General features: G+C 48.3%; 2 protein-coding genes across 5 annotated transcripts in view; one reads left to right on the top strand and one right to left on the bottom strand.

Annotated features, from left to right (window-relative positions):
• The window catches only part of LOC123354232 (protein-arginine deiminase type-2-like), a 162,121-nt gene extending 159,188 nt beyond the window's left edge, over window positions 1-2,933 (bottom strand). Inside the window, exon 1 of one of the 3 annotated variants that reach the window (XM_044996054.1) lies at window positions 1,545-2,933. The gene's annotated coding sequence lies outside the window, so the exon portion shown is untranslated. The remainder of the gene's footprint in view (window positions 1-1,544) is intronic. The other 2 variants (XM_044996053.1, XM_044996055.1) reach the window with 2 other exon arrangements.
• Window positions 1-23,838, top strand: part of LOC123354233 (protein-arginine deiminase type-3-like) — a 38,072-nt gene that overhangs the window by 2,188 nt on the left and 12,046 nt on the right. The window contains exons 2-8 of one of the 2 annotated variants that reach the window (XM_044996059.1): window positions 15,792-15,893; window positions 16,891-16,963; window positions 17,868-17,929; window positions 19,028-19,145; window positions 20,235-20,360; window positions 22,063-22,241; window positions 23,447-23,550. In XM_044996059.1, coding sequence (XP_044851994.1) covers window positions 15,858-15,893; window positions 16,891-16,963; window positions 17,868-17,929; window positions 19,028-19,145; window positions 20,235-20,360; window positions 22,063-22,241; window positions 23,447-23,550 — 698 coding nt within the window. In that variant the 5' untranslated portion in view covers window positions 15,792-15,857. Of the gene's footprint in view, window positions 1-15,712; window positions 15,894-16,890; window positions 16,964-17,867; window positions 17,930-19,027; window positions 19,146-20,234; window positions 20,361-22,062; window positions 22,242-23,446; window positions 23,551-23,838 lie in introns of both variants that reach the window. The other variant, XM_044996058.1, reaches the window with a different exon arrangement.

Raw genomic sequence — 23,838 nt, 5'->3', positions numbered from 1 at the left:
CTGCAGAGGCCAGTGCAGTCTCGCCCCCCTCCCCCACCCCCACCCCCAGAGTTTGGCTGTGGGAGGGGGCAGGGGGTTGGGGCACCGGACGCGATGAGGTGGGCTCTGGATGGTGCTTAGCTGGGGGGCTCCCCAGAAGCAGTGACATCACCCTCGTTCAGCTGCTAGGCGGAGGCATGACCAGGCAGCTCTGTGGGCTGCCTCCACCCAGAGTGCTGGCTTTGCAGCTCCCATTGGTTGGGACCTGCAGCCAATGGGAGCTGTGGGAGAGGTGCCTGTACGCAGAGGCAGCACGCAGAGCTGCCTGGCCACCCCTCCGCCTAGCAGCTGCGTGAGGGGGATGTCGTTGCTTCCAGGGAGCCCCCCTCACCCCGTCTCATGCCACAACCACCGCCCGCGCCCCCCTTTACCCTCCCCAAGCAGCCAGGACACCCTCCCCAAGTTTTATTCACTGGTGTTTTTAGTAAAAGTCACAGACAGGTCAGGGGGCATGAATTTTTGTTTATTGCCCGTGACCTGTCCGTGACTTTTACTAAAAATACCCGTTACTAAAATGTAGCTTAGTTATAAGGTAATAGTTAAGTGTTTGTTCTGAAACTGGAAACCCCCCCAGTTAGGAGAGGAGCATTACCAAGTGTGATATACCAGTTTGCCCCACGAGGCGTCCTGCCTAACAAAAGAAGGCCCATCGACACCACACAAACCATTGAGACATCAGAGGACAAAAAACCTTGTGGATTGCTCTCTCCCAACCCACGAAAGTGCATGAGTAATTGTCCCATCAGTTTGAATGCTGGGGGAAGGGAATAAAAACCCCTGGCAGGAAGAAACTGGGTCTTTATAATGCTTGGACTCTGAGGGGCAAAGATTTCTAAGCATAAGCAAGGGATCCCCAGTGCTTGGCCTGGGTTAGCCTTAGAGGACTTATAGAGCTTGCATATTACAGCAGCTTCCATCCTCTTTTGAACCCTAAGGCTGGAACTCATTGGTATGTGTATGTTTATCATATTTACAAGGTTAAAGAACTCATTTCTTTTTCTTAGTTAATCGATCTTCACATAGTTTATTATAGGATTGGCTACAAGTGTTGTCTTTGGAGTAGGACAGGGGTAGGCAACCTATGGCACGCATGCCGAAGGCAGCGCACGAGCTGATTTTCAGTGGCACTCACACTGCCCAGGTTCTGGCCACCAGTCCGGGGGGCTCTGCAGTTTAATTTAATTTTAAATGAAGCTTCTTAAACATTTAAAAAACCTTATTTACTTTACATACAACAATAGTTATATCTATATATATATATATCATAGACGTATAGAAAGAGACCTTCTAAAAACATTAAAATGTATCACTGGCACGCGAAACCTTAAATTAGAGTGAATAAATGAAGACTCGGCACAGCACTTCTGAAAGGTTGCCGACCCCTGGAGTAGGATCTAAGGTGCAATTGACTTGGAGTAAATGATCGGTTCTTTGGGACTGGGAGTAACCTGAATATTGTTGTGATTTTTGGTGTAAGTGACCATGTATCACAAAGGTAGGTTTACCTGGGTAGCAAGATAGATCGGAGTCCCCAAGGGGACAGTCTGTGACTCTAAGTTAAGGCTGTTGTAATGCCTGAGGAGCTCACACTTGATTGGTGAAACCTAAGTATAGAACTCGTAGCCAATTTGTGCTGTGTGCCCTGCTCAACAGTCTGCCCTGAGTTGGCACTCGTGCTGCCTGGAGCCACTCCAGACAGCTTAACTGTCACTGTTTCAAATCCAGTCAAAGAAGATTAGAAGATGTTAGTATGGGTAGCATGCTGGCTAAGTGTGTTGTCTTCCTCCAGTGCCTGATCCATAGAGATAAAAGCCTTCTACTGCTACCACACAGTGGAGTTACTCCTTTAGCTGACGTGGCAGAGACCAATGTCTTGGATCTAACGCTGTGGGGTTCAGTCTCCACAGACCCCCTTTTGGGGCAGGAGGGGACCATTACACATCTAATGGCTATTTGGTGGCGTATTTGAATTGAGCACAGTTCATAGGAGGCAGGTGTCTGCCAACACGGGCACCCTTGTTAGCTTTCTCAGTAGACGGGCCAGGGATTGAATGGCCCATGGTCACTGAACTCCATCTCCTCTTGCCCTTAGGAAGGGTCTCCCCAGCACAGGGCTGATGCATGTTGGCAGGGCCGTATACAGGAAGTTCACCCCGTTGCTGCCTGTGCTGCCTCTGCTCTGGGAACCGATCAGCTCCTGCTTTCCTTCTCCATTCTCATCCTGCAGCCAATCGTGCTGGGCCACAGGCCAGTCCCTGACCTTCATCATGGTCATCATGTATATTACAGTAGCCCCTAGAGGGCGCAGTTGAGACTTACTGCTAGAGGGCCTCCACGGGGCCAGGTGTGGCATAGTGGCTCTCCACATCTAGTGTCCCCTGCTGACGGCCTCTCTGGTCCTCTGGTGGTCCGCCTCTTCCCACGACTGGGTCCTCCAGCCATGTCATAATTTCTGGAGTAACAAAGTCCCACCAACAGAGATTCAGTGTTGTTATATCAGATCTTTGGCCCCAATTCTGGGCCCAGTGGTCCTTGCACGCCCTACGCTCAGGGGTTCCAGTCATCCTTTGTCCCCTTGTTCAGACTGTGTCACCATCCCAGTGGCTGGTAGGGAAATGCAGGTTCCAGCTGGGGGATCCTATAACCAGTAGCCCCGGTCTGCTCAGACCTACATGTTGCGGCTACTTCTCTGGGCTTCTTCCTACTCAACCTCTCTCAGGTCTTCTCCCCACAACCTCTGCAGGCTCACCTGTCTCTCAGGCCCCCAAATTAAAGCCTAATCTTGAACATAGTGCCATAATCTGGAACACTAGAGCTACTTGCCCCGTCTCTATTTCCATCCCAGTTCTGGCGGCAGCAGCTCCCTGGTTCTGTTGTGGTGACAGGGCCTGCCAATTTACCCTCACTGCGAGCTCAACTGTCAGAAGTCAGTGTGAGGTCGTAAGATGTCACAATCACCTCCAACGACAGATGGGGATGGGGAAAGGGAGACAGACTGGATTGGTCCAAATGAAAAGGTCGATTGCTATAGCTCTAGGACTGTGTTAGGACCATGTCTGGTAAACAAGAGAAGTGTGGAACCAAAAATCAGTGAACCAAATGTGGTGTGTTGGATACGAGGCCTACAGGGTGGACCAGATAATGACGGGATGGGCCACTCCGCCCACCGCTCCCTTTGTGAGACCTTCAGAAAAGAGACTTTGGGAGAGAAACTGGCTACTGGAGCAAGCTGCACCGTCATGGCTGCCTCCCCCACCATCTCCTGAGACCCCCGTGCCTTTGTCAGCCTGACCCTGAGAGTGGCAGCCGGGGGCTCGGATGGTGCTGCTACCACTCTGGACCCTTTAAATCGTCCCCGGAGCCCTGCTGCCGGAGCCCTGGGTGGCGGGTCTCCGGCAGCTATTTTAAGGGCCGGGGCTGTAGCGGGAGCTTCCCCAGGGCTCCGGCAGCAGAGCTCTGGTGGCAATTTAAAGGGCTCTGGGCTCCAGCCACTGCTGGGAGCCCCAGGCCCTTTAAATTGCCGCCAGGGGAAGCCGGGCCACCCCGGTACGGCGCACCAGCTTACTTTCACCTCTGGACCCAGATGACATGGCTACCTCCACCAGCTCCAGCCGAATTCCAACCACCACCTGGGATGAAACAGGATCGGACTTTAACAGCAGCAGCACCTCCAGCCCCTCTCAGCTAACTTCTCTCTTGCCCCAAAGGACAGTGATGATCATCTCTGATATTAGCGGAGAGACTGTCCAGCAAGGGGGTTTTCTTCTAAAAACTCCTTCCAGCTCAAGGAAAGGGAACAAGGGATTGTTGCCGACTCAAAGAGCCCAAGGCGGAGCAACAGCGGGATTCGTTGCCCGGTGTGCGTCGCACTAATTATCACACCAGGGTGGAGAAGCAAAACCAGGTTTATTTGAGCCCCAAATAAGGTGTCAGGGAGAATAGCATTCTCAAATCCTGCACACCCGCGCGCAGGCGGGGTCCCAGCATTTATACCCCACTTGTTTGTGTAAGCCTTTTGTTCGGTTTTCCCCCTCACCCCTCCCTTCCCAGCAGCAGCTACATTAGGTATTACATTTCAGCGTGTTAGAAAAGGTTCTCATGCACAAGCTTATCTATGGCCTTCACAGAACAAACGCATACAGATTTTCCTTCCCCCTCTCCCCCTCCTCCCCGCCGCTTCTGCTGTTTCAAACTCCTACATTTGCAAGCGGAGATTGCTGACAGCTACACATTTTGCTTGCAGTCTGTTAGCATCTTAGGCTGGTTAAAGTTCACAGCATGTAAGAACTTTGGTTCACTTCAGGCCCAAAGTCACAACTTTGGTTTACTCAGGCCTAGTGGCACCAACAATTCCCCCCTTTGAGAATACTCAACAAACTTTTGGCGAGTTTTCTCAAACTTTAAAAACAAAAAAAACAATGAAGCTTTACAGATATATGTACAACTGCTCTTTTGAGCTTAGTTACCCCCAACCCAGGAATGAATGCATGGGCAAAAGAGTGGAATGTTCATTTAACAACTAAGGGATTGGGACACTGACTATAAATCAGGTAGGTATACCAAGTGGTTTAATTTCCCAGATGTCTCGGTGAATAATTCAGTCCCATATGCATGCTCCCCATGGACCCAGCAGGATTCGGTATGTGGGAACCACACCCACCCTAACCGGTCCATATGCTTGGAAGGAGCACTGTGAATGTCCCCACTTCCATCCAGAAAGTGTCCAAGTATGTCTTCATGACCACAGATCAGATGGTACTCCTGATGCATCTGTAAGGGCAGTGGGCCAAGTCTGGTCTAGATCCCACTGCAATACCTTCCCAGCCTCAGTGATATGCAATACCATCTCTGTCAGTAACTTCTGGGTTATAGAACTAAGGGCTGAAATGACATGTAACTCACCAACTCCAGCCTGTATTTAAGATAGCTGAGTTTCAAAAATAAGGCTAGTAGCCTTTTCTAGTTGGCCCAATTTCTTATTATGTTCTTGTCTTTTAAGATATTGGCCCTAGCCCACAGGGATCTGCTCAATTCTCTTTCTTTCCAGAGGAAATAACCCAGGCCCTCTGTTGTGCTAATCTAATGGCATCCCCTTGTGAGCAATCTGGGTATGTAGAAGTGATTTGAAAACTTGATAAGGGCAATGTCATTTAAAATCCAATTAGGAGGGCAATACATACTGAAGGATTTATCCAAAACACAGGGCACAGCCTGTAGATTAAACCCCAAAAGTCAATTAACACCACATTCCCAATCATGGGTCCCATAAATTTCTTTCTTGCCAGTGTACAATTCTTTGTTTCTTCACCAGGGTCAGTTCTCAATGTCCTTTTAGTCAGGAATTCCTGGACTTTGGCAATGTCAGTGGAGTGAGTGTTTCTTCTTCTTTCCCAAAACAATTGTGGTTTAGCATCCTACAGGGGAGAGGTTTCCAGCACATATCACCCTGTAATAGCTTTGCTTTTTCTAGAAAAGTCTAAAGGCACAGTTGGTCTGTCAGTGGACAAGGGAGAGGTTGTCCAGAAGCTGTCCAGAAGCACAGTAGAACTAGAAGAAAGAATAGGCTAATCATCAATAGGAAAATTCTTCTGATGTGGAGGGGTCTTTTTGCAGTGAGAATCCTGGGTCCAAGCAGTCAGTCTTTGGCACTTCACAGCAGTGTTGGTAGACAGGAGGACTTGGAAAGGGCCTTTCCAGCGTGGAGCCAAGGCAGTCTTTCGTTGATGGATCTTTATGTAGACCCAGTCTTCTGGTTCCTAGGAATGGTAGGGCTGCTAGGATCTTTGGGTTGTTTCTTCTTCACCTGTGAGAAAAAAAAACCTAACACATTGCATTAGTGTCTTTGCAGATTTTACAAATTTTATAGTTGCATGGGCAAATTTAAGTCCCCCCTTTTTCTGGTTTTTAGCCAAGTAATGGTTCTTATACTTATTAGTGCCAAAGGAAGGGCATCTGGCCACTTTAAGTTTGTCTCAGCACAAATCTTGGCCAGTTTATTTTAGCATGTTAGCTATTATTTTTTTCTTCAGTTAACTCATTCTTTTTCCTTTTCCCATTTTTTTCTTTAACCTATAAAGGAAACTTTTACTTATACACCTTTTGTTAACAATAAACACATACACAGTACATTAGTCTTATTTAATGTATGCCACATATACCCTTTTAATAAAATAACCTTATTACAGAGCTTTAGAACAACAGGCCAGGACAAGCACACCCACTTTGATGAGTTCACTTAATATAACCTCTAGTCCAATAGCTTTCCACCATCCCAGCCCTCTGGCTAGAAGTCTGAGGTAGCCAGAAGGATCCCATGTACAATATGGGGAGTGGGTTAACTTTCCATGTCCTTGCTTTCAAAGACTGTTAGTATGCAAATTTTAATAACAATTCTCAATTAAAAGATTTGGCTAATAAAGTTTCTTTCTCTTACTTAGGAAAATGTATTAGACTTTAGTATATCACATTTTTCTGATATATCCAAACACTTTGTATTCTAAATTGAACAAAACAAGTATCTGCATTTCAATTTAACACTGCCACTTGATTTTAAATTAGATCATCCCATAAAAATATTAAACACAACAATTCTGGCCACTTGAGACAGACACCACAAGACAGAACATAGAACACAAAACATAATTGTTACTCTGTCAGTAAATGCATGATATGTTGAATGCTGTTCAGCTGGCATTAGTTTTCTTTGATTATCTGAAAGACAAAGCAAAAGTCTACCCCCTTCTGGGCAGTCAATCATTACTTAAAATATACGAATACTCTTGTTAATTCAGGAGAATTACCCCATATTTTCTTTGCCTGAATTTATTTACAAACATTTCAAAGACACCAAAAACTTCTCTTTAGCATTTTTACAAAGTTCAACTGCTGTTCCCTCCAGCAACTAAAGAGTTAACTTTTCACTTTCCCTTAAAAATCACATGCTCCTCCCTTAAATCACTTGCTTTTTCCTTCAGCAGCCACTTACCAATTCAAATCACCATTTCAAATATCCTCCTGAGTATTTGAAATTTCCATGCTTATACTCACTTACTCCTTCTTCCACTACACCCTTAAAAGTTTCCAACCTGTTTTCCCATCTCTCTGTTGCCTGCCGGCCTGGGCCCGATCCTGCTTTTCTCGCTGAATCGTCCCTATCCTGGACACAAACTTATTCCACTACCAGTTTAGCTAGGAGGGTGGGCTTCACAACTAGCCCCCACCCTTCTGGTCTTTTCCCTAAAACATTTTACTCCCAAAACTACTCAAGTCCTCCCTAGTAAGGCTTGCCACCTGGCAAAAATACACGGCCATTGGGTAAAGGCCATTTACTTAACACACAATCCAAACTCCTAAAGGGGGTCTACCCAGAGACCCACCCATTTGTCTGCTGACACTTAAACAGAAAAGAAAATTACACAGAGAGCAGAGAAAATTACAGTCAAAGCCAGATTTTTCCACTTCTATTACATTGTCCGTCACAGGGGGCGGGACAGAATTATCTCAATACAACCTCAGAGCTTCATCGCACACATGGCTTCCACCCTGAGGAATTACGAACGAGAAGTTCAGTTCCGCCCACACACCCAACGCCCAAATGAACAGAGCAGAAAAACCAACAGTAACCGGTTAAACAGAACAGAGCTAAAACTAGATAGTGCACCAAAACCAGATAGTGTTTCCTTATTCTATTAGGGCTCACCTTTAACCATACAATCCTTATTATATAATACCAAACAATACCAAACAAAGCAAACATAAAATAACAAGGGTAAAACAGATGGTGTAAATTCTGCAAGGCTTCCCAATTCTCTATTGCTCACCAAACTGACAAATTTCTGTTACCAATTATCCCTTATGTCAGGTGATCAAACTGACATTGCAGGACTGGGGGGGGGGTAGAGAAATCACACCATATATCCAAATTTTAAAGCTTCATTAAAAATAATAAAACAACAATGGAAAGTATTGGGAACACTCCCACATCACTCAGGAAAAAATATGAATGCTCCAAGCCTTAAGCCACTTTAATACTTACACATATCCAGACTGGCATGTCTGTGTATAATGTTCAGAGAAGGGAAATAGGTGGACGGGAGATTATCCTGTATACAGCTTGTCCAGCATTTCCAACATGCTTCCACTCTTGGGATGGCTGTTCTTTTACACCCTGGAATCTCCTGCGGCGTCTCTTTCAGAGATTCCAGTTCAGGTCAGCTGCCTGTCCGGCTTCAGGGTTGCAAAAACTGTTGGATCTCACTGAACCGTTAAGCTTTGCAAATGCAATCTCAGTTCTGTAATTTATACTGCTTTTTGTTTGCCTCTTTATTTTCCACAACCAGCTGGGGCTGAAAGCAATTTTACTTAGCATAGTCTGTGTGCTGGCTCTTGACCTTGTAGCAGAGCAGCTCTCTCTTTATCTCTGGGGTTAGCCGAGTTTCAAATTAACCCGTTCCTAGACAAATTGCTCACACTGTGTCAGAGGCTTTTCTTTGTGATTAAAAGCTCCTCTGAGATATATGATCTTATCTAGATTGAAGATACCTTCTAATGGGCACTGTTTAGATGGATTTTCACACATGTGAAGATTCCAATTCTCTAAATACCTGCAGGTTTTAGGACCATAATGTACGTACATGGAACATGCTGGGGTACCCTTAGGGGGTGAGGTAGAATTTTTAGACTGTCCCTTTACCCACTTTCCACTTGCACACACAGAGAGGGTACCCTGTCCGCACTAGCGGCTCATAAACTAAGAATCTCTCCCTACAGAACAGTCACACAGGGGAGACTAACAAGGATGACTGACTTTCCTACATCCCCTTTCAGCAAAGAGCGTCGGCTAGTCTCTGGGAGACACAGCGCCGTATACTCTAATTGCATCCAATGAGATGATCAGACTGTCAGTAGCCCACACGGAAAGGAAGGGGGGGGAGGGAAGATGGGTTCACACATTCCTAGACCCAGGCAGCTTCCTCGCCGGACAATGCCAGGCTGAGTCAGCCCACCGTGGGTCGGATCTCCTAAAGATCCACTAGTTACTGGGCTTGCGTTAGACTACTCCTGATCATTAGCAATCGCTTCACAGGGCAATCTGGGCGTCTTCCAGCAACGAACACTCACACAGGTATACACACACACACACACACCAAGGCCATTGTTTCCTATTACCACGATGCATTTTATCTTGCTGCACAGTCAATAAATTCAAATGGCATGAGCCCAGCAGAGACAGACATTCCCACGGACAGTTCTCCTCCCAGTGCAGCTCTGGGGCATATGATGAGGGATTTTTACAAGAGCTCTACATACAAACAGCTTCAGAAGCTACCCATTCGCTGACAAAACAGAAATAATTGAAGGATCATGTTGTAATTAAGTGATCCTTCTGGTGGCCACCTTTCCTGGCTCTCTAGCTGATACTGAGGCCAGTCTACTGTACAAAATCTTTTCAGTTCACTTTTAGTCATTGGATCTGATTCAAACACTCTCCAATTCATCAGAATGCATTCTAAGGGTGTACACCATACCCTGCCTGTACTCTGTTCCTGCCCCATACCACGGGCTTGCCCTTGACCCACTATAGGACGCTCTCTTGTCTAGTGGGAATTACAACGGCTGGGCGTCCCCAGCCTCAGGCAAAAGTCCACACCACTGGACTGTTCCTACCTTACCACAGGACCGGTTCCTCACCGTCGCCCGTAGCTGCTTCTCCACTATCTGAGTGCGTTGCACCGTTGTGCCCTCCAAGGTCAGCCTGACGTGTCTCTGCCGAGGCCCCCGGTAAAGACACCAGTGCGCGCTAGGCATCGGCTGTGACCATCGTCCACCGGCCATTGGAGGAGTCCGGGCAAGGCACAATTTTGCCTCGAGCCCACCCAGGGACGCCAAAACTGTTGCCGACTCAAAGAGCCCAAGGCGGAGCAACAGCGGGATTCGTTGCCCGGTGTGCGTCGCACTAATTATCACACCAGGGTGGAGAAGCAAAACCAGGTTTATTTGAGCCCCAAATAAGGTGTCAGGGAGAATAGCATTCTCAAATCCTGCACACCCGCGCGCAGGCGGGGTCCCAGCATTTATACCCCACTTGTTTGTGTAAGCCTTTTGTTCGGTTTTCCCCCTCTCCCCCTCCTCCCCGCCGCTTCTGCTGTTTCAAACTCCTACATTTGCAAGCGGAGATTGCTGACAGCTACACATTTTGCTTGCAGTCTGTTAGCATCTTAGGCTGGTTAAAGTTCACAGCATGTAAGAACTTTGGTTCACTTCAGGCCCAAAGTCACAACTTTGGTTTACTCAGGCCTAGTGGCACCAACAGGATGTTCTTAAAAAGAAAGGTTTATTTAATACAGTACATTTTGGATGCTTTAACTGTTCTTTTCCTGTATCCTTAATAAAGGGCTAAAAGGGTTTCTAATGGTGTGTTTGCCGTGGTACTAAGCAGACCGAGGTCTCTGTATACCAAACCCCGAACCTGGTTTAACACTGCTTAATGTTGGACAGTGACTGGATGATAACAACACCTTTGGCCCATATAGTCCATCTAAATAAATACAACAGCTCCTCCACAGCCTGTCCAGTTGCTCAGGACCCCATGGCTTCCTCAAAGCTCTCTGTGCTACATGCTTCGCGTGACCAAATGTCCTGACTTTATAGGGATTTTGGGGTCTTTTTCTTATATAGGTGCCTAGTACCCCCCCACCCACTGTCCCGATTTTTCACACTTGCTGTCTGGTCACCCTGTACATGCTGCAGATGCCAATTCCCTGCAGGCAGCTATTTGGAGTTAAATGCAGAAGGGAGCCTTGTCCGTGTTAGAGGAAGAGAGGGCACAGGGTTTGAGTTGCTCTTGGTTTCATAAGAACATAAGAAGGGCCGTACTGGGTCAGACCAAAGGTCCATCTAGCCCAGTATCCTGTCTGCCGACAGTGGCCAATGCCAGGTGCCCCAGAGGGCGTGAACCTAACAGGTAATGATCAAGTGATCTCTCTCCTGCCATTTCCTTTTCTCTGTGCTACCTCACAGGGAAGTACATGGGCTAACAGTTTTATAGATGGCCAGGGCCACGCAGGGGGGAGGGGGGCAATTTGCCCCAGGCCCCACAGGGGCCCCCACGAGAATATAGTATTGCAACTTTTTTTTTTTTTAATGGAAGGGGCCCCTGAAGTTGCTTTGCCCCAGGCACCCTGAACCCTCCGGGCGGCCCTGTAGATGGCTCAGAGAATGGCCTGGAGTGTCACTGATTCATCCCGTAAATGTAGAGCTCAGGCCGTCCTTGGGATCAGAGGAAGGGAGGGGAGCGTCACAGTTGTGTAACGCTGCTTGGTGGGTTGCCACCACCAGGCCTGGAGGAGGGGGGCACAGGGGGCGGTTCTGGGTGTGACTGGCATATGGCAGGATTGCCAAAGTGAAGAAATCAAGCACCAGGCAATGTGGAATGCACCCAATTAGAGCTGGGTGAATCACTGGCTTTTCTGTGCAGTGACTCAACTGAAACATCCCAAATGCAAGTGGTTTGCGTTTCAGACCGACACAGAACTCTTTTCTTGGTTGGTTTTTTCTTGCTGAAACAAAACCACCCAAAAAAGACTTTGTTCGGGTAGAAGGAAACATTTCGAAATGCCGTTTTGTTGTGAAGCGCCGCTTCGATTAGAAAATGGCAGTTGGAAAGGACCCGGCTTCTTTGAAAACAAATCCAAAACAAAATGAATTGCAAAACAATTCAAAAGGACCTGGTTTATTTCAAAACAAAAATGGCAAAATGGTTCATTCGGAAAACGCGGAAAGGAAAACGGCTCAGAAAGCAGATATCAAAGATTAAGAATGCCCAGTGAATTTTTTTCTCTCTTGTGATTTTATGAGTTTTTGGGGGCTGACTCATGAATTTTTAAGCACTTGGGGTTGGCAACACTGCCAGCTATGGCGCCTTTGCTAGAAGCATCATGTCCCAAAAAAGAGCGGGGAACTTCCTAAAAAACACCCACAGGTAGGGGCTGAGGTTGGTAGCCGCATTCCTTGCCTGCCAGACCTGACTAAATCCCTGCCAGGCCTGCCTCACATCTCGGCTCTCCTGTCTTGAATCATCTTTGTGCCCCAGCCCATTGTGAGTCTCTGAGTAACAGTTAATACCCAGCCGCTGGGGCTGGTGCTGCAAGGTGGGGAAAGCTTTGCTAATCCGTATCTACGTAGGCAGCAACGTACTGGCCACGCAGTTTTGCGATGTGATCTCATTTGTTCGGTGCTTGGTGACTAACGCTTGGCTGGTCCCGCGGTGCAATGGAACCTGTCTCCCGGTCAGCTGGGCTGACACGAGTCTGTCATGAGCCTCAACCACAGAACCAGTCGTCCTCGCTAATCGAGCAGCATGAATTGGCAGGAAAAAGCCGCTGGGCTCAACCAGGCTTTTCCTCCAGGGCTAATCCTTTTAACAAGGAGGCAGCCAGACTTTCCTTTGCTGCGATGCCCACAAAAAACTGGACAATGGTTAGGCCGCTGCTGTGCTGGGACCACTGCCAACGTGCTGACCCGTGTCCTGGCGTTTCCTTGTACTCCCCTGTCTGTATCCAAGCCTCCCTTGGGGCAGAGACCGTCTTTTTGTTCTGGATTTGTCCAGCGCCAGGCGCGATGGGGTCCCGGTCCATGCCTGGGGCTCCTAGAGGCCATGGTAACACAATTAATAAGAAGTGAAGGAAACAGCTGGGACTCGGCTCAGGCCTACGAGCTTTGGGAACGGATTCCAACCTTCCAAGGCATCCCCCGCACTCTGCGCCAGACAAGGGGAAAACTGAGCAGCGTTTAACCCCTTGTTTGCTGGGCACCAGGTAGCGCTACTGGTCATTGTCACCTCCTGCCGATGACCGGGGCAGGGCAGCACTTTCTGCTGATGTGAGGAGGACGTGCTGGGAGAACTGTGCCTTTGGAATGCCTGTCTCCTTCCTGACCCTGCACTGCCTGCTTGCTGGCAGGCCTCGGCTTGTGCTGCCAAGCAGGCAGGTTCCTCCATCCGTGGAAGAGGGCTGAGATCAGCTTGTTCTCTCTGCTCTATTGATTAGCAGGAAATCTTAACTCCACCTGTTTGGCAACAGCTTGCTTCCTGGGTCAGCTTCTGGCCAGGTGTGACGAATGTTTTCTCTCGAAGAGGTTTGCATGGCTGCCACAGGAAGGATCCTCACCCTAAGCACAGAGACCGTGCTAAGACTGTGACTCATGGGAGTTAACAGGAAAGGTGGATTCTGAATGACAAGTTATGGCTCCCAATTGTGACAGGTGTCCTCTGCCACTGATGGCTCCAAGGGGCCATTCCGCTGTCACTGGTTAGGAAGGGAGTTGAAAACATGCCTCTGAATGATTGAATTGAATGCATAGTTGTCCATTTCCTCATGGACTCGATTGTCTCCGGTCAACCAGAAGTGCTCTGCTTTATGGCATGTCTTCAAGTCACCAGGGCCTGATGAAATACATCCTAGAATACTCGAGGAGCTGACTGAGGAGATATCTGAGCCATTAGTGATGATCTTTCAAAAGCCATGGAAGACAGGAGAGACACCAGAGGACTGGAAAAGGGCAAATATAGTGCCAGTCTATAAAAAGGGTAATAAGGACAACCCGGGGAATTACAGACCAGGCAGCTTAACTTCAGTACCCAGAAAGATAATGGAGCAAATAATTAAGCAATCAATTTGCAAACACCTAGAAGATAATAAGGTGATAAATAATAGTCAGCATGGGTTTGTCAAGAAGAAATTGTGTCACACCCAACCTAGTAGCTTTCTTTGACAGGGTAACAAGCTTTGTGGATGGGGGGAGGTGGTCGATGTGGTATATCTTGACTTTAGTAAAGCTTTTGATACTGTCTTGCATGACCTTCTCATAAACAAACTAGGAAAATACAACTTAGATGGCGCTACTATAAGGTGGGTGCATAACTGGTTGGAAAATCATTCTGAGAGAGTAGTTATCAGTGGTTCACAGTCATGCTGGAAGGGCATAACGAGTAGGGTCCCGCAGGGATCGGTTCTGGGTCCGGTTCTGTTTAATATTTTCATCAGTGATTTAGATAATGGCATAGAGAGTCCATTTATAAAGTTTGCGGATGATACCAAGCTGGGAGGGGTTGCAAGTGCTTTGGAGGATAGGATTAAAATTCAAAATGATCTGGAGAAATGCTCTGAAGTAAATAGGATGAAGTTCACTAAGGACAAACGCAAAGTACTCCACTTAGGAAGGAAACATCAGTTGCAAACATACACAAGGGGAAAGGACTGCCTGGGAAGCAACACAGCAGAAAGGGATGTGGGGTGTCATAGTGGATCACAAGCTAAATATGAGTCAACAGTGTGACTCATAGACTTTAAGGTCAGAAGGGACCATTATGATCATCTAGTCTGACACAATGCAGGCCACAGAATCTTACCCATCCACTTCTATAACAAACCCCTAACCTATGTCTGAGTTATTGAAGTCCTCAAATTGTGGTTTGAAGACCTCAAGCTGCAGAGAATCCCCAGGCAAACCACTTGACCCTATTTGTCCCCAAAGCCCATTCTTGTCTGGCACATTGTTCATTACTGTCCTCTGAAGTTCATAACACTTCCCAGGGTTCAAGCCCCCTCTGCCCCCTAGGGAGAGGCTACATACAATCCCAACCCACAAGAATACATAAACCACATGTAAAAATACATTTAATACAATGGACCCCAAACACACAAACTTAATTCAGTGAGGTTTCCCAAGACTATTGCAGGAAATTGCCATGTCTGTCACTGAGATGATTGGTAAAGTCTCTCTCTAAGTATTTTTCTTTGGGTGTAAATGAACTGGCTGATCCCTACCACCCACTCCCCCCGCCCCCCAGTTGTGGGTCAAAAACTTGATCTAAATTGGAGAAATATTACACGAGTGAATATGTGTACACAGTTAATGGTGCTCATAGATATGTAGCATAGTCCCTGGGGTTTGTAGGACCAGTAAGACGACTTGTGCACTGTAAACCAGTGGCTCTCAGCCTTTCCAGAGTCAGATTTGTCTTGCGCCCCCACAAGTTTCACTTCACTTAAAAACTACTTGCTGACAAAATCTGACATCAAAATACCAAAGTGTCACAGCACACTATTACTGAAGAGTTGCTTATTGTCTCATTTTTAACCATATAATTATAAAATATATCAATTGGAATATAAATATTGTACTTACATTTCCGTGTATGGTTTATACGGCTCGATATATAAGTCACTGTATGAAATTTTAGTTTGCATTGACTTCACTTGTGCTTTTTATGTAGCCTGTTGTAAAACTAGGCAAATATCTAGATGAGTTGTACCCCTGGAAGATCTCCGCATACTCCCAAGGGTACATGTGCCCCCGGTTGAGAACTGCTGCTGGAATCAGTTTCTTTTGTGCAGCTTTTGACACCAGATCTCAGCTGTACCTGCCCACACCAAAATACTGAATAAAATCTGCTCAGCACGTCTCCTCCATCATGGGGTATGGACTCCTGCAGTTTACAGCTTACTGCACCCACAATCTTTGCCTTTACTGCGGAATTCCCTCGCCTTAGAACAGGAGTGGTCACATGACCACCGTGTAGTTGTCTGGCTCTGTAGCATCTTTACGGAGCTGACATCGGGAGCGGACGGGATTTCCAGCTGCACCGGTAACCGAATGTCATCCTCTGCCTCAGATCAGCCCCGAAGGACGCCACATCGTTCGATGTCCGTGGCACCCCTGGTGTTGACGTCTATATTGTCCACAACCCTCAGGTTGCCAAGGTACCGACATGCGTGCCCAGATGGCCCCTGGATGTCGGGGTGGAGGTGGTGGTGACTATGAAGGCACCAAGCGATGCTGTCAATGATAACAAGGTGAGTTTGTCGTGGAGAGGGAGACGCACCCTTGGAAAACACAATGTCAAACTTCCACTAGCACAGGAGCAAAGAGCTGTTACTCAGGTCTTGGACCAGGCAAGAGGGTGTTTGAAGTTGGTCAGCAGACACTGTGCCTTGGCTGGTGAGACGTCTGCTCGCTAAGGGTGCCCACGTCCTGGGTGTTAGATTGAGCGGGGTATCCCATGAATCCCTGGGCGATGCATTCCCATACGGGACTGTTGTCACCTCACTGACAGAGAGAACAGCCCAGTTGTAAAACCGCTTCATTTCAGCAGCCTGGACCTGCTGCTTTGGGGTGTTTATTATTTAGCCTCATTATCCTGTTGTGCATTTCCATGAGGGAGCAATACGACTCTAATCTGCATTAGTATTTGTATTACAGTAGCACCGACAGGTCGCCTTGTGAAAGGTGCTGTATGAACACAGTGAGAGACTGTCCCTGCCCACAAGAGCTGCCTAAATTAGTGGTTTTCAAGATTTTTTTCCACTTGCAGACCACTCAAAAATGTTGAATGGCAGTGAGGACCCCTTTGGAAATCTTAGACATAGTCTGCTGACCCCCAAGGGTCTGCGGACCACAGGTTGAAAACCACTGGTCTAAATGGAGAAGACAGGCAGTGGGATGAAGGAAGTATAATCCTCATTTCACAGATGGGGAACAGGGCCAGAGAGAATAAGGGACTTGCCTGATGGCACAGAGCCACGAATTGAGCCCAGACCTGCTGAGTCCCAGCCCATGTCCCAAGCCACATGACCATCCTCTGTCTTAAAATAATGAATGTTAATGAAGGAGTCATCTGCACTGCACTCCCAGTTACTCCCAGCATAGAAAGTGGAAGACCACGTGCAAGACTCACACTCTGGTCTCATCCATGGCAGTGTTCTGTCCCCAGGCTGTATCTGTTTTACTCTTAGCTTCGCTACAGGCGACAGTGTCCTGAAAGTGGTAGTGCTGATTGTAGTGTCTTTGCAGGTTAGGATTTCATACTATGGGCAGGATGGGGGGCCTCCTATGCACAGAGCCATGCTCTACCTTACCTGTGTTGGTAAGTAGAACCTAAGAATCCATCTGTTCAATAAACTCAGCCCCAAAGTGCCACTCCCTTGGGTGGGAGGACACATTTTTTATGCTGGTTTCTGGGTACTCTGGCAAAAATATGTGTGGGGGAGGGTGGAAGTGGGGCACAGAAATTTCAATTTTTCAGTGGAAATTCAAAAGCCAAAATATTTCCATTTGGAAATGCTGCAACAGTGACTCATGGGAGTTATAGTTTGGGTGCCTCATGCTCTCATTCTCCTCTCTAGGTTAGGATCTCTGGTTAAACTACATCTCCCAGGAAGCACCACTGTCTCCCCCTTGGGTAGGGGGCTGGTGGATTATGGCTGTTGCTGGCAATGGTGCATCCTAGGAGATGCAGTCCAGCCACGAGCCTGGACCACAAGGGATAATGGGGATAAGAGGCACTTGGACTACAACTCCCATAAGGCACCATGGCAACATTCCCACAGATTGGAAATATTTCAGGTTTTGGGTGTTCTGTTTTCCAACAAAAAAAAATAAAATAAAAATGTTCTGTGGAAAGCAAATGCTTCCGTGAATACTTTCATTTAGTCAAAGCCAGTTTTGATGGAAAATGTTCAAGCAGCCCTGCTCGTAGGGACAGGCTAGCTGATCTGAGCCCCATGCTTTAATGGAGACCGGTTCCCTTGTAGCTCACATCTCTTCCCATTGAGCTGTGTTCAGTCCAGGCCTTGTTTTGCCCTGTGGCTATGGGGGTTGCCCGCTTTTAAAGAAGCCTATAATGGCACATACCCACCGAAGGATCCCCCGCTACCTCTGCTTTTGATACTGAAGATCCCAAGCCTGGCGAGAACATGGTCAAGTCCAGTTCATTGGTTCTCAGTGCTTTCCGGCCTGATGGGTTCTCTCCTTCTCTTGGGCCGCTGCAGACATCTCCCTGGATGCTGATACAACTCGCAGTGGGGCGGTGAAGAGGAAAACAGCAGATAAGGTAAGTATGATTCATCTTTGTACCCAATAAGAGAGACCAGTTAGGCTGAGTAAATTCTGAGCTGAACACCCCAGAGCTTCCCAGCAAAGTATCAGGTGTAAAGGAGACATGCTGTGGATCATGGTTTTATCTAGTACTGTGGGCTGCAGCCTAGAGCATCAGCTGGTGACCTGCAGGGAGCATTAAAGAAGCTACAACAGTGTTATTTAGGGGTTTGTCTACATGGGGACGCTCAGGAAAATTAATCTGAATTAATTAAAGGTGTGAAGTTTAAGTGGAATTAAACGACATTAAACCCTCTGTGTGAACAAGCTTGTTCAGAATTAAAGTGGCCTTAATTCAATTTATTAATTCACTTTGGAAGTTAATTAAATGAAACTGAATTAATTATGAATAAGAGCTTCTACAAAGGGGTTTAATGCATTTAACTAATCGATTTAAAATTCACATCTTTAGTTAATTTGGATTGATTTTCCTGAGTGTCCCTGTGTAGACAGGCCCTAGGTAAATTTTTTGTTGTTGTTGGAAAATGTCAGTTTATTAAAACAGAAACTTTTCACAGGAAAGGGTCAGTTTTGACAATTTTTTTGCCTTGGGAAAAAAAGTCAGAAAAGTTTGGAGATTTGTTAACATTTGGTTTTGACATTTCCAAGATGGAAAATATTAGTTTTCTGGGTTTCATGTAGAAATTTAAGCTAATTATAGTAAAAGTAGTAACCAAAATGTTTCTCAATGATTGAAGTGTTTCAATTGACACAAACTTTGTTGATATCTCAGAAATTTTCCTGGGACGGGAAGACAGTCTTCCACTCAGCTGTATCAGTAGGACCCTGGCTCCCAGTCCTATGCTCAAACCACAGCACTTGCCTTACAAGTGTGTGTGTGTGTGTGACAGAGAGATCATATATTTCTGAGTTGGGACTGGGTAACATGAAGAACAGCTGGGAGGTTTCCATAGGGGCTAATGCAACAGGAAGTAGCTATGTCACATGCCTGTCCTCTCAGCTTTTATTACTGTAGTAGTGAAAAGAATTGGGTTCCAGCTCTCTGGTCTTGTTCCTCATTTCCGTACCAAGCCTGTCTGTGTTGCCTCTGCAGAGAGAGTGGACATGGGGCCCTGATGGGCAAGGAGCTATCCTGCTAGTGAACTGTGATAGGGACGACCCAAAGTCCTCGGATATGGACAACATGGATTTCTGTGTGCGATCGTACGCAGGTACTGGCAGGGAATGGATCACTGCTTTGGGAATGGGCGTTAATCCGATGATGCAGAATGTCTGGAATGCCAGCCAGGTTAGGCCAGAATGCAAGATGTTAGCTGAGTCCTAAGAAGAAACTACACCTATATAAAAGGGAGTAGTGAGGGTATGAACACTGGACACTAGCCCAAGGAGTGTTCATGGGCTCCACTCATCAGAGACAGGCCTGGATTTTCATGACCCACATCCATGAACTCCAGGCACATCCAAGGTATCTCAGTGATATCATAAGAACTGCAAAAATGTTTGCAAAGTGGTTGTGTTAGAAGTGTAACCCTCTAACTGAGCCATGGGACTGACGGGCTACTGGTCGTGCAGTGAGACAGCTCCAGCTTTGGCCAATTTTCAACCCATAGCTGGTCTACCTTCTAGGGCAGCCTAGATGTTGGGTGCCGCTTATGGAAGAGCATGTTCAAGATATCCAGGGGTGTTTATTTTACATTGTGATGCTACTAAACTTAAGGCGCAAGTCTCTTGAAAATAACCCTGTTGAACGGAATAGCCAAGGGGGCATATCTCCTCTCTCTTGGGTACCCAACCACTTCTAGTTTTGATTTTTGGAGGGTCACCTCTGTGTCTCCAACGCTAAACAAGAGACACCTGGCTTGACAATAGAGCTTACAGCCTTCCCTAACCCACACCTGAAAAAAGGAACACAACAGAAACCGATGGGATGGGCAAAGCACAGGGGTCCCGTGTTCCAGTGCTCTAACCTCATAGCTTCAGAATGAGCTGCAATTTCCTCCTTTAGCACCAGCCCAGAAGAAGTGCTTTCCCCATCCCTTCTTGATACAGTTGGTGTATATACACAAGGATCCTATCAGACCTAGCATTACCTGAGGGGTAGAGTTTCTATAGGGGGATTACATACACTGTGGACCAGATCCTCAGCGGGTGTACGTTGGCCTAGATCCAGTGGCCCTGGTGGGGCTAGGCTGATAGGCAGTAGCTGAACGTTAGGTTCCAGAGATGTGATGATCCAAATCTGAAAGCAGCCGCTTTAGTAAGCCCCACTCTTTTCTCTTTTGGTCTCCTCTTACCCTCAGACCTGCGGGACATGTCATGTATGATCTTGAGAACTCAAGGCCCCGATGCAATCTTTGATGACCACAAGTTGGTTCTTCACGTTTCCGTGTCAGATGCAGACAAAGTGGGAGTTTTCCATGCTCGGGGTGAGTATCTGGCTGCTGCGGGCTTGGAATTGCAGCTCCGGGCCGAGACACGCGGAGTGTCTAGAATTCCCTCTGCCTGTGTGCCACCGCGTTACGCTGCAGTCTTGCATGACCTGATAACCTACTCTGGAGAGCGGTAGCACTTCAACAGCCTGCTGCAAGCAAGCGGAAGAGGGTGTTAGTAAAAATTGGCTGGAATATTGAATCCATCCACGGACCTGCCCCTGCACCCTGTGAAGCATGTGGGAGCTTTGCCACTGACTTCAAGGGGAGCGGGATTGAGTTCTGAAGTTGCCCTCAGGAAGGCCACCCTCTGCATCCACGTCCATTTAACTCCACACTTTCGCCCGTCTCGCAAACACTTCCACACACGGCCTGCTGCTTGCCTGCCTCCCCAGCTCAGGGAGGACCAACGACAGGCCCCAAAGCTGGCCCGGCCCTTCCTGCAGGGCACAGTTTTATTCTTCAGGCACAAACCTCCCAGCATATCAAAACAAAGCTATTCCCCCAGCCAAAGCAGGTTTCAGTGGCTTTTCCCCGTGTCTTCCCTCCTATTCCAGGGCCTGCCAGCATCCTTTCAGCAGTGCTCAGGCTTGGACAGGGCAAGGAATCTCCTGCCCGCTTCCCAGGAGCAGGTCTGCTCATCCCCCTCCCTGTTTGGAAAACCCTCCATCCTCAAACAGGGCTGGGGGTGGGGGTTCCAGGGCCGCAGACTTTAAAGAGGCAGACCAGCCTATTACACTCAGGCGCAGCTGTAAGCGAGCGAATACTTCCATTGACTCAAGTGGGACCATTCAGGTGCTTTAACTCGTGCCTGGGTGTTTGCACAGTTGGGGTTTTCTATGGTATTTTTTGAGAAACAGTGGCCTAGCCCTGGAGTGGGGGAACTCACAGGCAATCTTTGCCCTCCAGGATGCTCCTGAGCAGCGCTGGAGGCTCATGGCCAGAGTGCAGTGCTGTAATTATACTGTATCACACTAACGATACAGGAGGGGGCAGAGTTAAGGGTGTCTGGTCAACCTTAACTGTTGCACCTCTCTGCTTTTTTATTGAGTACGCCTCCGTGCCACCTTAACATCCTTTTAGTGCAACATCCTAGTGTAATCAAATGTCACTGCTGCCCATTATGGGTGTCCGCAGTGCTGCCAGGCCAGCCTTTGTCCTGTGCCAGATGCCCCACAGCTGAGGCAAGTGCCGCAGGTGATTCAGCTGCCAACTGGGGGCCTCCAATGGATGCTCTGCCAACTGCCCCAACACCACCCTCCTTCCAGGGCCACTCAGAGCCCCACCCTTCCCAACATGCAAGTGCCCTCCTGCCAGTGTCTTCCCCAGCTGGAAAAAGAGACCCACTTCCACCAGATCCAACACATGCCCCTGTTGACCTGTTCCCACGATCCACTACATCCATGGCTTTGCACCAGTAAGGCTGCAATTTACATTGGTGGATTTAACTCCTGCGAGGAATTGGGTCCACTGGTGCAAATCATGGCTTCGCCTGTCTCCATGAGGGGTTTGCACTGGTGCAGCTACACTGCTAGGGCTAATTCTCCATGTAGACAAGGCCCTACACAAGGTCTAGTCCAGTCGTCCAACAATGCACTTCCCGTCACGTCTGGAAGCGTGATCCCCAGGAGCTGGGAACAGCCACACTACCTCTGCTCGCTCCCTTGTGCTCAGTGTGGTTCCTCCTCTACATTCATAGGCGATGACGTTCTCCACCAGTACGAGCACGTGCTGGGGTCCGATGAGCTCTCCTACGTAGTGGACCGTCCCAGCGGACAAGAAGAGGACACCTTCTACGTGGAGGGATTGGCCTTCCCGGACGCTGACTTCTCAGGGCTGGTTTCCTTCCACGTCACGCTGCTGGATGTCCCGGCTGAGGTACAAGCAGCCGCTGAGCTCACTTGGCCTGCGCCTATCTGGGCTGGAGAGAACAAAAGTGCCGCCGAGTGGCTTCTCTAGTGGGGGTTCTGCCGGTCCACCACACCCCTCGATGGTGCAGCAGCAGCAAGGGCTGAGCCTCGGCCTGCTGGATCTTAAAATCTGAATCTCTACAAAGGTTCAGCCATGGCTGCGGTAGGGTGTCAACCACTGCACGTGGCATGACCATCACTGGAGGAGGCCAGAGCACTGCACAGTGTGGGTGTGGACTGAAGGGCTCGTGTCCCTATCCCCTGAGCTGGGTGTTTCAATCATGGAACGGTTCAGCTTTGGAGTCCTGCAGCTGGTGCCAGGCCGCTGGCTGCTAGCCTGCAGGATTAGCCTTTGCAGAATTGATGTCTCTGATGGGTCACCCAAAGGAAAAGCTGCTTCTAGACAGGCCTGTTGGAGAGCTTGGGGAGAGGGGATGGAAACTGGACAGTGTCGGAATAACACATCCCACAGCCCCTAAAACCAGCCACGGTCTCCAAAGCCCAACGGGGTAAATGAGTGGTATGCTCTCCCAGTGGACAGCTTGGTCCATACCTGCTGCTATGGAGATCTCTGTGCTAACCTCCTTGGTACTAATGAAACACACTGGCAAAGAGAGTGTGCTGTGTCCACAACTAGTAGCCGGTTCACTAGGGGATAACTACCCACAACTGCTGCCAGCTAACGGAGTTGCTTCTTTAGCTGAAGTGACAGCAGGCTTTAGCAGCAAAAGTCGTTGGTTTGACCCATGCTGGGGCCCATAACACTGGTAGGAGAAGGCGAAAATGTCCTGGCTGGATGAGGGGCTACCCGAGCTGGGCCCAGGATTTTGATGCTAAATACTTAACAGGAGGAAACTGCTTTTGAATAGCAACTAAATTGAGGTCTCCTGCCATTTGAGCCAGGCCTGAGCCTCCCCTTCCTTCTGGGCAGAGGCGCTGAATGTCCACGTGAGAGGCTTGAATTACAGTGGGTAAAGGGCCAAAATGCATGGGAGCAGCAAAGGGACGGATAAAAGGCGTCACTGCCCTCCAGACCCTGTGGGGAGGACGTAGCAGAGAGATGGCAGAGGTCAGATGCAAGCAGGGATCTCCGCCCCAACCTCCGCTCCAGAGAGATCTTCAAAGTTGGACTAAGATCCATCAATCACCTCTTGTTTCTTCCCCCCCCCCTAGAATCTTCCCGAGACCCCGATTTTCACAGACACGGTGGTTTTCCACATGGCTCCTTGGATAATGACCCCCAACACTCAGAGGCCTCTGGAGGTCTTTGTCTGCAGGTGAGGGCAGGATGGGTCAGTTGCTATGGGGAAATGGGCCGAGCTGTCGTTTTCTACCCAGGGGCTCGATCCTGCAAGGTGCTGAGCCCTCTGCCCCCGGTCCAGCGCAGCCCTTCAGCACACGCGTAACATCAAACACGCGCGTAGCCCCGTTGACTTCGATGAGCTTTGGATCAAGCCCCAAAGGCCTAACTGGGATTTAAGAGCAAGCCAGGTTGGAAGAGGCCGGCCCCAGAGATCTCTGCTTGGGACCCAGCCCATATAAGGATGGGCCTCTTTGGGCACGTG

This window comes from Mauremys mutica, chromosome 21 (genome assembly GCF_020497125.1).
Source record: "Mauremys mutica isolate MM-2020 ecotype Southern chromosome 21, ASM2049712v1, whole genome shotgun sequence".
Classification (NCBI taxonomy): Eukaryota; Metazoa; Chordata; order Testudines; family Geoemydidae; genus Mauremys; species Mauremys mutica.
This window is presented reverse-complemented; position numbering and strand designations above follow the sequence as displayed.